Source organism: Neopsephotus bourkii, unplaced genomic scaffold (assembly GCF_033783945.1).
Source record: "Neopsephotus bourkii isolate Nb327-2 ecotype Australia unplaced genomic scaffold, CSIRO-AGI_Nbou_v1 NB_1707, whole genome shotgun sequence".
Taxonomy (NCBI): Eukaryota; Metazoa; Chordata; class Aves; order Psittaciformes; family Psittacidae; genus Neopsephotus; species Neopsephotus bourkii.
In genome coordinates, this window is record NW_026902181.1 from 845,078 (window position 1) to 858,095 (window position 13,018).

At 47.8% G+C, this 13,018-nt stretch overlaps 1 protein-coding gene across 3 annotated transcripts in view; it reads left to right on the top strand.

The window, feature by feature from the left end:
- DAAM1 (dishevelled associated activator of morphogenesis 1) overlaps window positions 1-13,018 on the top strand; it is a 94,323-nt gene that overhangs the window by 45,759 nt on the left and 35,546 nt on the right. For all 3 annotated transcript variants that reach the window (XM_061376459.1, XM_061376461.1, XM_061376460.1), the window contains exon 4: window positions 4,873-4,962. In XM_061376459.1, the coding sequence (XP_061232443.1) occupies window positions 4,873-4,962 (90 nt within the window). The remainder of the gene's footprint in view (window positions 1-4,872; window positions 4,963-13,018) is intronic.

Genomic DNA, 13,018 nt, shown 5'->3' on the forward strand with positions numbered 1-13,018 from the left:
TATTTATTCAATTTTAAATTCCCATGCTGCGACACTTAATGCCAAATGTTGCCCAAAAGTTCCTGATTGTTTGGGGTGTTTTTTTGTTGTTTTGGTTCTTGTTTTTGTTGGATTTTTTTTTGTTTGATTGTTTGCTTGCTAGTGGTTTTGGTTTTGTTTTGTTTTGTTTTTCTTTTTCTGAATAATCTTAGATCTCTGAGGCTTTATTTGAGGATGCAAACCTTTGCCTTTACATACTGTGGTCTCACAGAAGTTTCTAAACTCTCTCCATCTGTCAGGAGTAAATTCACTTGATCTTTATTATTTATTGTATGTGTGTATATATACATACACACACATACATATAAAACTAAGAGCAAGCCAGCAAGTTGTAATTATTTGTTTTAATGTCAGTTAATGGCAATGGATGACCTCTTTGGTTCCCCTTATCTCCTCTGTGTTTTACAGTTTCACAGTTTATTAGCCAGAAAAGTGCATTAGACTCAAAAGTTTTCACCTTTTTTCATACAATCCCTGAAGGTATTTTGAGGGTGCAGACCTGTATAGGGAATTGTCCCTTGCTTAATCCCTACTCCCCAACTACTTGTTACAGAATGTTTGGTGGCCTGTGGGATCTGTGGGATGTTTCCAGCCCAAACCATTCTACGATTCTATGTAGAGGAAGAACCTGTGATGGTTGTGCTGAAGTGTTGCAGCTGTGGGTGGGCAGCGCTTGGGCTTACTTGGCTCTGAGAGTCTATCCTGGAGGTCATTTCTGAAGTCAAGCATCCTTTTGGCCTCCTGCTGTTGCCCCCATTAAAGCCTGTGGCTCTCGCCCTGTGGAAGATGCTCATTGAAACATCCACCATGGCGTGAGCAAAGTGTCAGGAGCTTACACTGAGGAATATGCTGTGAGTCTGGGGCTGGACTTGATGCTTTTTCTGCTGGGAGGATCAAGCATTTCTTCAGGCGCAGTGCCTCGCTTTTCTGATTGCTCTGGCTTTGCATTGAAAAGGTAGTTGGAGACTACAGTGGCTGGAAAAACAGAGAGGTTGTAGAGTCTCCCTCCTTGGAGATATTCAGAATCCATCTGGGCATTGCCCTGGGCAGTGGCTCTAGATGGCCCTGTTGGATCAGTGGGTCAAACCAGAAGACCTCCGGTGGCCAGAGCTTCTCATACTCTCAGTTGCCAGCCTGGGGAGGTACAGACCATGGGAACATCTGCACTGTGTGTCGTCCAAGGGAAAGGTATAGATTACTTGATAAAAGCTTTGGCCGATGGGATTGTTCTCACAAGATGCTGAGCTGAGCCACTTGTATCTAAGGTAGCTTTAGGAGAATGTTGTGGGATCACCTTCACTGGAGCTTGTGCTGTGTTCAGAGGGGGAGGTTTGCCTGGCTTGAACAGAGAGCCATCAGCAAAGCAAGCTGCATGGAAGTACTTTACTTCCTAGAAATAACAAATACACCCTGAGAATCAAATCTCCTTATGAGTTTGTTTTTTAATCATATTTAAATGGAGATTTAATGTGAAAACATGTTTCCTGATCTAAAGGTGAATAAGTTTAACTGTATGGGACAAATATTTAAGAGTTGCATATCTCTTTCCAGTAAAAACACTCTGGGCAGAGACTTCCTTCTGGTAGCAAAATGAGGCTGTTATTTTATATGCCTTTGACCAGATTCCAAAAAAAAGTTTAAAATAGTGAAGTTGGCAGATCCTGTTATGGGAGGCATCCAGGTAGAAGAGACAGAGCTGTGAAAGGTGAGGCTACAGTAAGGAATGAGGGGTGCAAGGGTGATGGACACCAAGCCACTAGTTAGCTCTTCAACAGCTGCCAATATTGCTTACTATAGCAGGAGTGCATGGCTTGCAAATGGCCTATAAAATTAATTGTCAGTTAGAATCACCTAATTAGTGAGCTCATGATTATTAATTGAAGGCACGTATAGGTTTGAGGTTGTGCACAGCTTATCTGACATGCTGCTACAGGCTTTGTCAGAGCTGCATTTGCATGGTGGGCTGTGAGCCCCCAGGAAATGTCTGATGTTCCTGTCCTATCTCAACCTTTTGAAGGGCAGTTTCTGAGCACTCTGCCTGGGGCCAAGGAGTACTGGTACGAATCAGTAAGTGAAGGGCTGGAGATGGCTGTGGGAATCCTCATGTGCATAAAGCCAGTGAAGACCTGACTCCTCACAGTTAAGTCACTGTTAGAGCGCAGAATAACAGTCTGATTATAAAATTGTAAAACCGTAGAATAGTCAGGGTTGGAAAGGATCTTAAGATCATCAAGTTCCAACCCTCCTGCCATGGGCAGGGACACCTCACACTAAACCATGCCACCCAAGGCTTCGTCCAACCTGGCCTTGAACACTGCCAGGGATGGAGCATTCACAACCTCCCTGGGCAACCCATTCTAGTGCCTCACCACCTTAACAGTGGCTGAACGTGTAAGAGCTGGGGCACAGTGAAACGTGCTGTGTGAGACTCAGAAGCAGTTCTGCAAATTTTTGGATGTTTTTGCGTATTGTCATGTACCAGCACCTAATAATATATTGTTTTGCTTTATCCCTTCTTGCTCCTGCTTAGGCTTCAGCTCAGTTTAGGGTTTTTTTTTCTGCATTAACAAATCTCCAGGCATGCACAAGTTTTGTTTTTAGGGTATTGGTATCTTGAAAGTTTCAGTGAATACTTTTCTAAGGACCTAAGTACAGATGTGTGTGGCTGGTGTTTTCATGCCCAAATCCCACATTTACATGGCAGGGAAGCAGGGTCACAGAGGAAGCACCTTCTTGTGCTTACTCAAACCCTCACCACAGAGGTAAATACTCATCAGGAGATGCTAGTCCTCTCCCACATTCTCGGATGCACTTTTCCAATCAGCTGCATTTCATGTGGGTCCCTGTCTCAGGTGTTGTCCCATTTGCTCCCTTTAGACATGCAGAACTGGGGTGGAAGCAGAGCTTGGATGTGTGACCTGCTCATAGCCTGATGAGACAACAGCAAGGGACATTGAGTGCATTTTGGTTTCAAGGCATGGAAAGGTGGAAAGGCTTGCCCAAGGCTAAGGAGGAGGTCAGTTGCTGGATATGAATCCCTGACCTGCCAAATTGTAAGGAGGCTTGAAAGCAGTGTTCATTGGAGGAGTCCTTAAACCAGCTTATCCTCTCTGGGTGCCGGAGCAGGAGAGTTGTCTCAGAGTGGGCTCAGGTTTTCTCATTCCTCACTTCTTCCCAGGTCTCTGTTGCAGCAGCATGTTTATTTCTGTTGCAAGGGTGTCTTGCAAGTCTGCTTCCAGAGCTCTGCTGATGTCAGTTCTGTGCAGCACTGTGGTTTGTAGACTCAGTTGATACATGGGGAAAATGTCAAGGGAGAAGCCAAGCTCCTCCGTGCATACATAATGGTAAAAGCTCCACAACACCTGTCCTTTTGAGGAGTAATTTCATTGAGAAGTGAAATCAATACCTGAAATGGCTGTATAAGCCTTTCTGAGATGTTCAGGACTGCTGGTAGCTCTCCATTGCAGCATATTGTGCTGGAGGGCCCTTGGGTTTGGGTTATAAGATAGCTGAAGGCTCTGCTGGCTACCGGGTGCAATATGAGGTTTAATTAGATCAGCTGAAATTTCTTCATGGCCTTGCAGGCTTGCTGATGCAGGGATCCACCTTTCCCCATGCACATCTTGCTCAGCCTTTAGCAAATGGGGCTTTTACCTTTGATTGGTACCCCCTGGAGTACCAGGGGCCACCAGCTTTAGTTAGTTAGCATTATTTTTCAGACAGGGAAACTTTAATGGGTCTTCGTGTGGTATCTTTAACTTTTTTTCTTTTATTCTTTCTTTTAGGTGCTGGAATTGTGTAATTTTTAATGGGGATCCTCTGACTGGGTGGGATGAGTTGGCAGGGCTCCCCTGTGACCTTCTGCAGCATCTCCAGCACTCCCACTGCTGAATCAACATCCCTCCAGCATGAGGGTTGTCATTGGTGGTGGTGATTTTAAGAGACATCCATGGTTGTAAGATCAATGTTGGCTTTAGCAGTGAGCCTCCCAGCCCTGACTGAATGTTTTATTTAGTTCACTGATAAAAGCTTTGACCTACATCTAGCACCAGAAAGTGACGATGTTTTGATAATATTGGCAGAGGGCACACTGCTAACTGAGCCTCCAAGTTGCAAATGGATGTGTCCTTTAAAATAACATCAGATAAACCAATAAAGGTTCCAGCCAGTAAACACCTTTGTCTCTGCTAGGCAATATATAGTCCAGTTTTCATGGTGAGGGTGTGCTTCTTTATGAAATATAGATATTAGGAAAAGAGCTTTCTCTTTTTAGTTCTAGAAAAACAAACCAAAAGCCAAAAAAACTCCCACAGTTTTCAATGATATGAGGGTGTCAGCAATGGAAATGGGCTGGACCACTCAGGATGCTCAGTGAGCAGTTATCTGTGGTGGTAAAAAAGAAAGGTCCTGTTTGAATTGCTCTTCACTGTATGTGTCCTAGGTGCAGTCTATCATCTGAAGCTCTTGGTCCTCTGTGCAAGGTTATCTTGGGGGCAGCTGTAGCGGCTTGATGGAAGTCCATTCTAAAAAGGCTTGCTGCCTTTAAAAGCAGTGAAGGTGATGTCCCAGAGGAAGGAGGCAGGGAGGTTTGCAGTGCCATCTTTGCAGCAGCCAGCTGCAGCTCAGGAGTCAGGGGGAGGTCAGCAACAGCAGGATGAGAATTAACATCATTGCCCTGACAAATCGATAGTCACGGGGCGATGCTGCTGGACCACTGCTGTTCTGTGACACCACACTGATTTACACTGCTTACTGGGAGGGGGGTTGTGTTTGTGCCGTCACTCATTTGTGTACTCATGTTGCATATTTTGTGGTTTTTTTTCCCCTCTCCAGGATGAACTTGACCTCACAGACAAGCATAGAGAGGCCATGTTTGCGCTGCCAGCAGAAAAGAAGTGGCAGATCTACTGCAGCAAGAAGAAAGTAAGAGACCTATCTGCTCTGTGGCTGGGGGCTGAGCCCTCTCCCTCCCATTCAGGGTGGGGAGGAGATGTTCTTCTCTGCTGATGTCTGGGGAACTGATTATAGTCTGCCTGAAAGCCTTCCCCTCCGCTGGGTTTCCAGTTTGCTGCCATGAAACAGTCTTGGGCATGGTTTTTGACCTCCCACCAGCTCCTGGAGGAATTCCTGGAGGAATGCACAAACGTGAAGTGCACTGGGGAAGCCGTGCCACTGCAGGTGATTTGACCTGGTGGTGCTTGCTTTTAGGGTGAGATGTGTCACCCTTGGGGTGATGAAGGGCTCTTAGGCTCATGGGTGTAACTGAGACACCACTGATAAGAAATGGGTTGATGCTAGTCACTGATCTGTGGGCCCAGCTCCTCAGCATGATGTGTCCGCTCTGCGGTGTTGCCCCATGGCTATGTTTCTTAAGCTGAAACCATGCACAGACATCTTCCCAGTGCAGAGATACATTGATGTTTGAGCTTGGTTGCATCATGCTTTAGATAAAGTTCAAGAACTAAGGTTTGTTTGTATTTCTGCTGGTAAATCAATGCCTGGGTGGCCAAAGTCTGTGGTGCTCTGGACAGCATGCAGTGCTGTTGCCAGCTCTCATGGTCCATTTGGGATGGAGCAGACTGCCTCACAAGCTTTTTTCCTCAGTTTGTTTGGGATAATTGTAAGACGTTCCTGCTCATTGCAGGGGGAGTGGACTAAATGGCCTTTAAAGGTCCTTTTCAACCCAAAGCATTCTGTGATTCACAGATTCACCACTGTGTCCCCTAACCTGGCTGCAGGAATTGGCTCGGCAGTGCTGGCAGTCGCCTGGCCCTGCTGAAAGAGCACTCACTGCCATTAATGCCTCTTTTCTCCTGCTGTAGCAGTGGCACCAGATTTTCCAGCCATGTTTTGGGCCAAGAGCAGGCTTACCTTGCTCATGTAGGATTAAGTTTTAAGCCTCTCATAAATACCCCTGAAATCCCTATATTATTGTTAGACAGAGGCCTGCCATGCTTGAGATTTAAATCAGAGGGGAGGAGAGATGTTAACGAGTTACAGGCACTGGTCTGAATCAACAAGAAAATGGGCAGGGGATGCTTGCTCGTCACTGCCTGTCAGATAAGCAGAGCTGTGCTCTGGTGCATCTGGATAAGGGGAGTCAACAGAGACTTAAATCAGGCAAAGCCATGCAATTATTATTTTGAGTGGAGATTACATGCTGTCTAATCTCCTGAGGAAGGGTTTAGATGGGGCTGATGGTGCCTCTTTCCTGTTCCAGCACCTCCTGGCCCTTGTGTTTTTTTAAAAGCTGTGCTGCAAAAGCCATGCTCGCAGAGGGAGCCACAGAAGCGCCCTGTGGCATCCTCAGAGGTCCCTGAAGCAGGCACCCATCCAAGGCTTGATCCTGGCTGCCATAATGTTCTCGTCCTCGTGCTTCTTCCCTATTTGTGATGCCATTTCTGTGAGCTGCAGAGCATCATGCCACTGCTTGCTATGAAGGAGATGTAATGCTTTTTTCCTGCTTTTTAATTAAAAATGAGCCAGACCATATCAAAAGGGGCTCCTGCAGTGGAAGAAACCAGGACTCACATGGGCTGGAGGTCATGTCTCTAGGCATGGCAGGCTCTAGCCAGTCCTGCTTCTGTGTGATGAGGCTACCCCAGCAGCCTATGTTATCCTACTGTGTACATATGTTTTTATGAGGACAAATCACTTACATGGTTTCTTGGCATCAAAGAGAGGGGCTAGGCTTCTCCAGCTGTGAGCAGTGGCTGGGTTTTGGCTGAGGTAGTAAAGCTGGAGATGGGACAGTGCTCCTAGCACCCTGCCTTGGCTGCAGTCTATGTTGATTTGAAATGCCCAGGGTGTACCCGAACCCTTTGGCCTGCCTGTGTTTAGTAGCATATTGTTGTTTGAGATGATGGTAACACCCAGTTTCACCTGGGGAGTCCCAAGGGGCTGGCAAAGGTCATCCATTGCAGGCAGCTGCCTGACTTACCAAGCATCCAAAATTGTCCCCTGAGCAGTTTCTTTCCTCTTTCCTCTGCTGCCAGTTTTGGATTCTGTTGGAAAAAGACTGTAAAAAATGAGGTGACTTCAGTTAGAGTCTCAAAGCCCCCAGTTTGTGGTATTCCTGATTTTTAGCATTTTCCCTGTTTTCCTGGTGGTTGCTGTGCTCCTTCTGCAATGGCTGAGACCAGTAGCAATGACCTGTGCCTCAAAAGAGCAGCATGAGGCTGGACAGAAACGCTGCCCAGCCTTCTCCTGGTTCCTCAAAACCCAGCTTTGCTGGGCTCCAAAATATCTTATGCTATGGCCATAGCCCATGCAGCCAGGGTACATTCCTGCATCCATTGGTGGCAAAGGTGTGTGCAGCACAGAAAGTATCTGAGTATCTGTCCTTTGAGCACATTCCCTGCTGTCGTGTGCTGTGTTTGATGCTTCTGCTTTGCCTTTGGTGTAATCCACCATACTCTGCTCTTCAGAGCACATGACAGTTGTGGCATGTTTTATATATTCCCATGATGGGCAAGATGTGGTAAGAGGTGACCAAAGTGAGACATTTTGTTGTGGTGGGTTGTCCTGGAAAGGGACCTGGCAGCAGCCGGCCTTGGCAGTGCTCGTTGAGAGATTATAAGGGAAAACTGGCTATTCCCCAGGCATGTTTCCTTCTCTGGAGTATTTCCCCCTGGCCTGCAGCCCCATATCCTGGTTTCCCTGCCCTGCAAACAGCTGTTTTTATCCCAGCCCACAGTATCAGCTCAGTAGTGTGAAGGTTTTTTCCTCCCTGATTCTCCATCCATGGAAACACTGGGTCTGACCTTGGCTCTGCCCCTATTTGGAGCGGGAGGTTTCACTAGATGAGCTCTTCATGGTCCTACCCCACCTACATCAGCCTGTGATGCTTGGGGTAGGGCAGAGAGATCAAAAGCATCTCATGATGGGGGCTGGCAAGTTGGTTGGCAGCAACCTGAATGGGAACTGAAGTCAGTCCAGCAGCCGTGCAGTGTGTGGGTCAGGAGTAAGATTTAGATTATTAGAGACCTTCTCTGAAGTTGTCAGCCCCATCTACAGCTGTAATAAAGTAGGGAAATGCAAAGGTGGGGATGCATTAATGGTGGGATTAAATCTGTTTTTAGCAGTGGTATTTCTGGACCATGACTCTTTTCATACCTCGTCCTGAAATATTTCACGCCCTGCTGGTCCCGCTCTCCAGGAGAGGATATTGCTCAGAAGCACAGGGAGGAAGCAGGAGGGTTTCCAGCTTTACTGTTTTTTTGGCTGTGGGTTTGCTTCAGTGGAAGAGGATGATTCAGGATGGCCTTTGTCAGGAAGCCATGCTCCAAAGGGAGCTAATAATTAACACTTTGCACTTAGTCTGTAGCAGGAGGTTTGGTTACTGCCAGCCATACATAACATCAAGCTATTAAAGCAGCTTGATGGGTGATTTTTATGAGCCTCAAAATCTGGGTAGATAGAGGGGTGCTCAGGTAGTGGCTCAGCATAAATAACTGGGTGGAAGGGTTTGGTAGTGAAAACCAACTCATGCAAATGCAGAGTCTGGCTCTCTCCCCCTCCCTTTTGCTTTGTCCAAGCTCTTTGAGCATCTGTAAAGCTAGGGTAGGGAAAAAATGACCCGCGGGGATGTGAAGTGATGCTGTACTCATTAAGCTTGTGTTGAAAACCTGCTGGCATAGCTGACACTGGCTGCATACCTCTCAGCAGTGTTAAGCTATCCCCCGCAAGCAAAACTTGCATCTAAAATTTGCCACACATCAGATAGAAAACCAGGATCCCTTCGCGTTAGGAGAGCTCTGTGGTTGTGGTGCTTTTGCAGACAATGAGGAATAATGTGATAAATAGGGAAATGAATGATGGCTCTCCAATAGTACTGTATTTCCCAGCCAGACAGCCTCTCTCTCCTCCAACTGTTGACTTTTCACCCACTCCTTCCAGAGACCTTCTCTTTCCACATTGCTCTTCTGCTTGTCCTGCTCAGTTCTGCAGCTCATTCATGGGACTTGTGTTGCTATTTCCTTCATTTAAAAAACATACATTTTAATTTTACTTCTTTTTCCTGCAGTAACAGAACTAAGAGCAAAAGCCAACAAAGATGGCATGCAAAGGGAGGAGGAAAAAATATCTTGGCATTTTGCCATGCTCCTGGGTCACCTGGGATGGATGAGAAGTGTTTCATAGCCCCTGGGAATCCAGATATACCTGCTGTTATTGCAGCAGCAGGTTGAAATATCATCTCAGGTGTCATTTTCTCAGGCTGACCAAGAGAAACAGGCTCTTTGCATGGCTGGGGGTATTTTTCAATAGGAAATATTTATAGTTTATGTCTTTAAAGGTAATTAACTTTTTAGTTCCAATCACAACACGCTTTTGTTTAAGCAAGGTTTTTCTCCCTCTCCAGCCAAAAAATGCATCTGTTAGCAATCTTTTTGGATTTTAAAGCGAAGCTTTTCAAACAAGGAACCAGCTGACTATGAAAGGCATCTGGTCATGCTACATAATGCTTATTGGGAGCATAATTTTTAAACACTGGGAAAAGTGCAAGAGGGCATGTGTGTATTTGTAGAGAGGGTATAGGAAGTGTTAGCATACGGAAAACTGGAGTGGTCTGGGATGGGACAGTTCGGACCATGAGATCCCAACTTGATGAGAAACTGATGAAGTTACAGCCCTTTGCAGCATTGCTGCATGGAGAAGCAGCTTTAGTTGCATCATTGAGCTTTTGTTTCAAGGAAACCTGGGTGAGGCAAGAAGCTGGATGGACAAGAAAGAACCAAGGACTGCTTTGGGCCAAAACCTCCACTGAGACACAACTGGCAAAGCATTGGCTGTGTTGGTAGAGATGGGTTGGATTTAAACTTCCCGTGCAGGCTGCAGACCAGTTGGATTTAAAGCTCATCTGCACCACTGTCTGCTTCTTTTTCTGCCTTGCGAACAGCATCCAGGTGGATCAGTGGCAGCAGGCAGGGAGGGGAGGCTTGCCAAAAGGTGCTGGGCTACCAGCTGCCACCAGTTTTCCCTTTGTCTGCCATCACGGAGCAGCAGAGGATGGGGGAACACTGCAAAATTCCCTTCTGACTTGGTTTCACCTTGAAGGATCTAACCTGGTGTGTTGGACATCAGGTGAGGGGGAAGCTGGCCAGCTGCCCTCCAGGGCTCAGTTGGAACAGCTCCAGATCCATCACCACCCCAATGGGCCATGAGTGTGGGAAGGAGGCTGCTGGATCAGATGGAGATGTCACCTGCAGGTTGGGCATCTAAAAGGTGTCGCTAGAAGCTTGATCTAGAACTAAAGCAGCCGTAAGTAAGCATTAAGGAGCTTCATAGCTGTCTTTCTCCTCACTGTCATGGGGACACACTGCAAGCAGGAAGATGCTCCCTGCAGCTGCGTTGTTGCAGGTCAAAATGGCAGGAGCTCATGGAGATGCAGCTTCCAGGTGTAGATAACAGAGTGCCCACATGGAGCCAAGACTGGCCTTCAAACTGCTTTCAAGCCACTGCTGGCTGAGCCACCACCTCCTCTATTCTGCTGCCCAGTGTCCCAAATACACTTCCCAGCAGGAAGAGCAAGGGCATTCTGGCTGTGGGAGCTGCCAACACCCCAAGGTGTGGAAGCCACACTCCACAGGCTGTGGAAGCATCAGGTTTGTAGCCAAGATGTGTCAAGTCTGGGGAGCATGAAATCTCCCTGGGAAGAGCAAAGAAATGGCTGGAGCTGGCAGATTGGTGACCTTCACTTGGAGAAGATCTGGCTAATGAGGCGTCTTGACTGGCCGCTTCTTTCCCTGCGGCACCTGGCACCAGTGGAGGGGATGGAGCTTCTTCATCTGGTTCACACCACAGCACACACCCCCCACTGCCACTGCAGCATGAAACAGCTGAGCCGCAGCAGCGTCCGTCAGCCCTGTGCACAGAGCCCAGGGCGAGGGGGCAGTGGAGGTGAGAGGGCACTGTGATGCCAGGGCTGCAGTGATGTGATGTGTGGTTTTGCCAGTCCGTGGAAGGAAGAAGTGGGTGTTGTGGAGAGTGGGTGCAAATGAGGAGGGGAACAGGGCAAAGATTGCCCCGACTGCCTGACTTTGGCATTTCCTAGTTTTTTGCAGCGCAGCAATCTGCGATGGTGTGTTGGGGCCATTTCCCTAAGGACAGCAAGAGTTGTTCATACAACTGTTACAGATGAGAAGGGATATCTGTCCCTGCGTCGTGCAATTACAGCCATCAGCCTGCCTCTAACAGAGCAACTCGTAGTAAGCTGCAGCACGGCACTAGGCTGTCAGCAGAGTTCCGATCAGCTCTCACTTGAGAGCCAATGCAACAAAGACCTAAACACAGCGCAGAGAGGAAGAAATTGAGATGTTCATTTCCCTAGTGCTGGTTGGAAAGGGTGCAGTGGCCCTGGAGAGCTGACGGTGGTGGTACTCAGCTCTGCATCTGGGAATCCATCCCTTGTTGAAGGCAGGCTGCAGAACTCGCAACCCCAAAACCCATCCTGGATGCTGGGAAACCATCTTACAGATACACCCTTTGAAACCATTATGCCCGGAGAGGTTCCTTCCTCCTCTTGACTCCGAGCAAATCCTTGTGAGTCACTTCCCTCCAGGCTCATCCCTTTGTCAGATTTCTTTACAGCCACCGGAGTGCACTAAAGGACACTTACCAGTGTGCTGTAGACCATTAGCCACTGTAATTACCACTGAGCAACGTCCTGCAGTGAGCTGGGAGAAGCCCGTGTCCTGATCTTTGCCTGCTTTATTGTGCAGTCCCCTTTTGCCTGGGAAGCTGCTTTCCAGTGAGCCTGGCCGGCTGCTAGTCTGAATTAATGAGGTTCTGCTGCACTTAATTGAGAGTGCTCTGTAAACTGGGGGTTTCAGAGAGGAAATGCAAGAGCCCGAGGGAGCCGAGCAAAGGGAAATATTTATAATGCAGCATGTTAATTATAAATGAGCAGTTTAGCCAATTTTGTTGTTCAACCTCCCCCTTTGCCCCCGGAGACCTTTATTTTTTTGCTCCACTGCTTCTTTTCAGCCCTAAACGAGCAGCAGGTCCAGACCCCTTCCTGCTTCACAGGTGTTCACACCATGCTGGAAGGTCCATTCCACAGCATGGATCTCTTTTCCTGTCCAAATCTCCTGACTGGGTGCATCTGGACACCTCTTGATGCTGTGCTGTGGTGGGGACCTTGCCACCCTTCCCAGTTGGTGTCACTGCTTGAATCACATTATAAGGAATGCTTCTTATAAGAGGATGCTGATGGTACCCTGGGGTGATGGGGAGGACCTCCAGTGACATCTCCAGGTGACAGGAGCTGGTCCCTTTTTGAACCATATTCAAGGCACACATGGGTGCCCCAGCTCTGCCATCCCCCAGAGCACTGTTTGCATGCCAGCCTCTAAAGTAGGGCAGGACAGCTGGGAAAATCAGTATCTTTGCCTGCAGGCTTTGTGCGGGGCCTTGTCATGGCAGAGCATAGGAAGGCTTGGAAGGGTGGGTGCGGAGGGCAGGTGAATCAAGTATTTCATACAGAACCTCAGTTCTTGGCAGGAGAAGGAAGGGAGAACAACCCACAGTATTAAAGTAGGGGGCAGGGGTTGTCAGGTCTCTTGTTGCTCTCAAACTTCTTTCGTCCCTGTCCCAGAACCAAGCACAGTGAAGGGTGAGGTCTGTGGGGGCAGGCTGCACTGTCTGGGGGGGAACTGAGCCCTGTCCAGATTACCTATCGCTGACTCGGTGTGTTCTCATCTTGGCAAACTGCAGCTTGGGAAGTTCAGATGCACAAACATTTCCCACATATGCTCTTGAACCACAGTAAATATTTGGGATTTGCTTCTTGGGCTTGTGGAAATCACAGCCGGAGGATTGGTAGCTGTCTGCATGCACAGACGTGTGGGCAGGAGAGTTGGGTGTCCAGCTCCCACCATCGCAGGCAATTGTGGTGTAGGATGGCCTTTGCAAACATCTCTTAAAAGTTAGGGATGGGGCAAAACTGTGCAGTGAGTGAGTCAGGCTGTGAAGTGAAGGT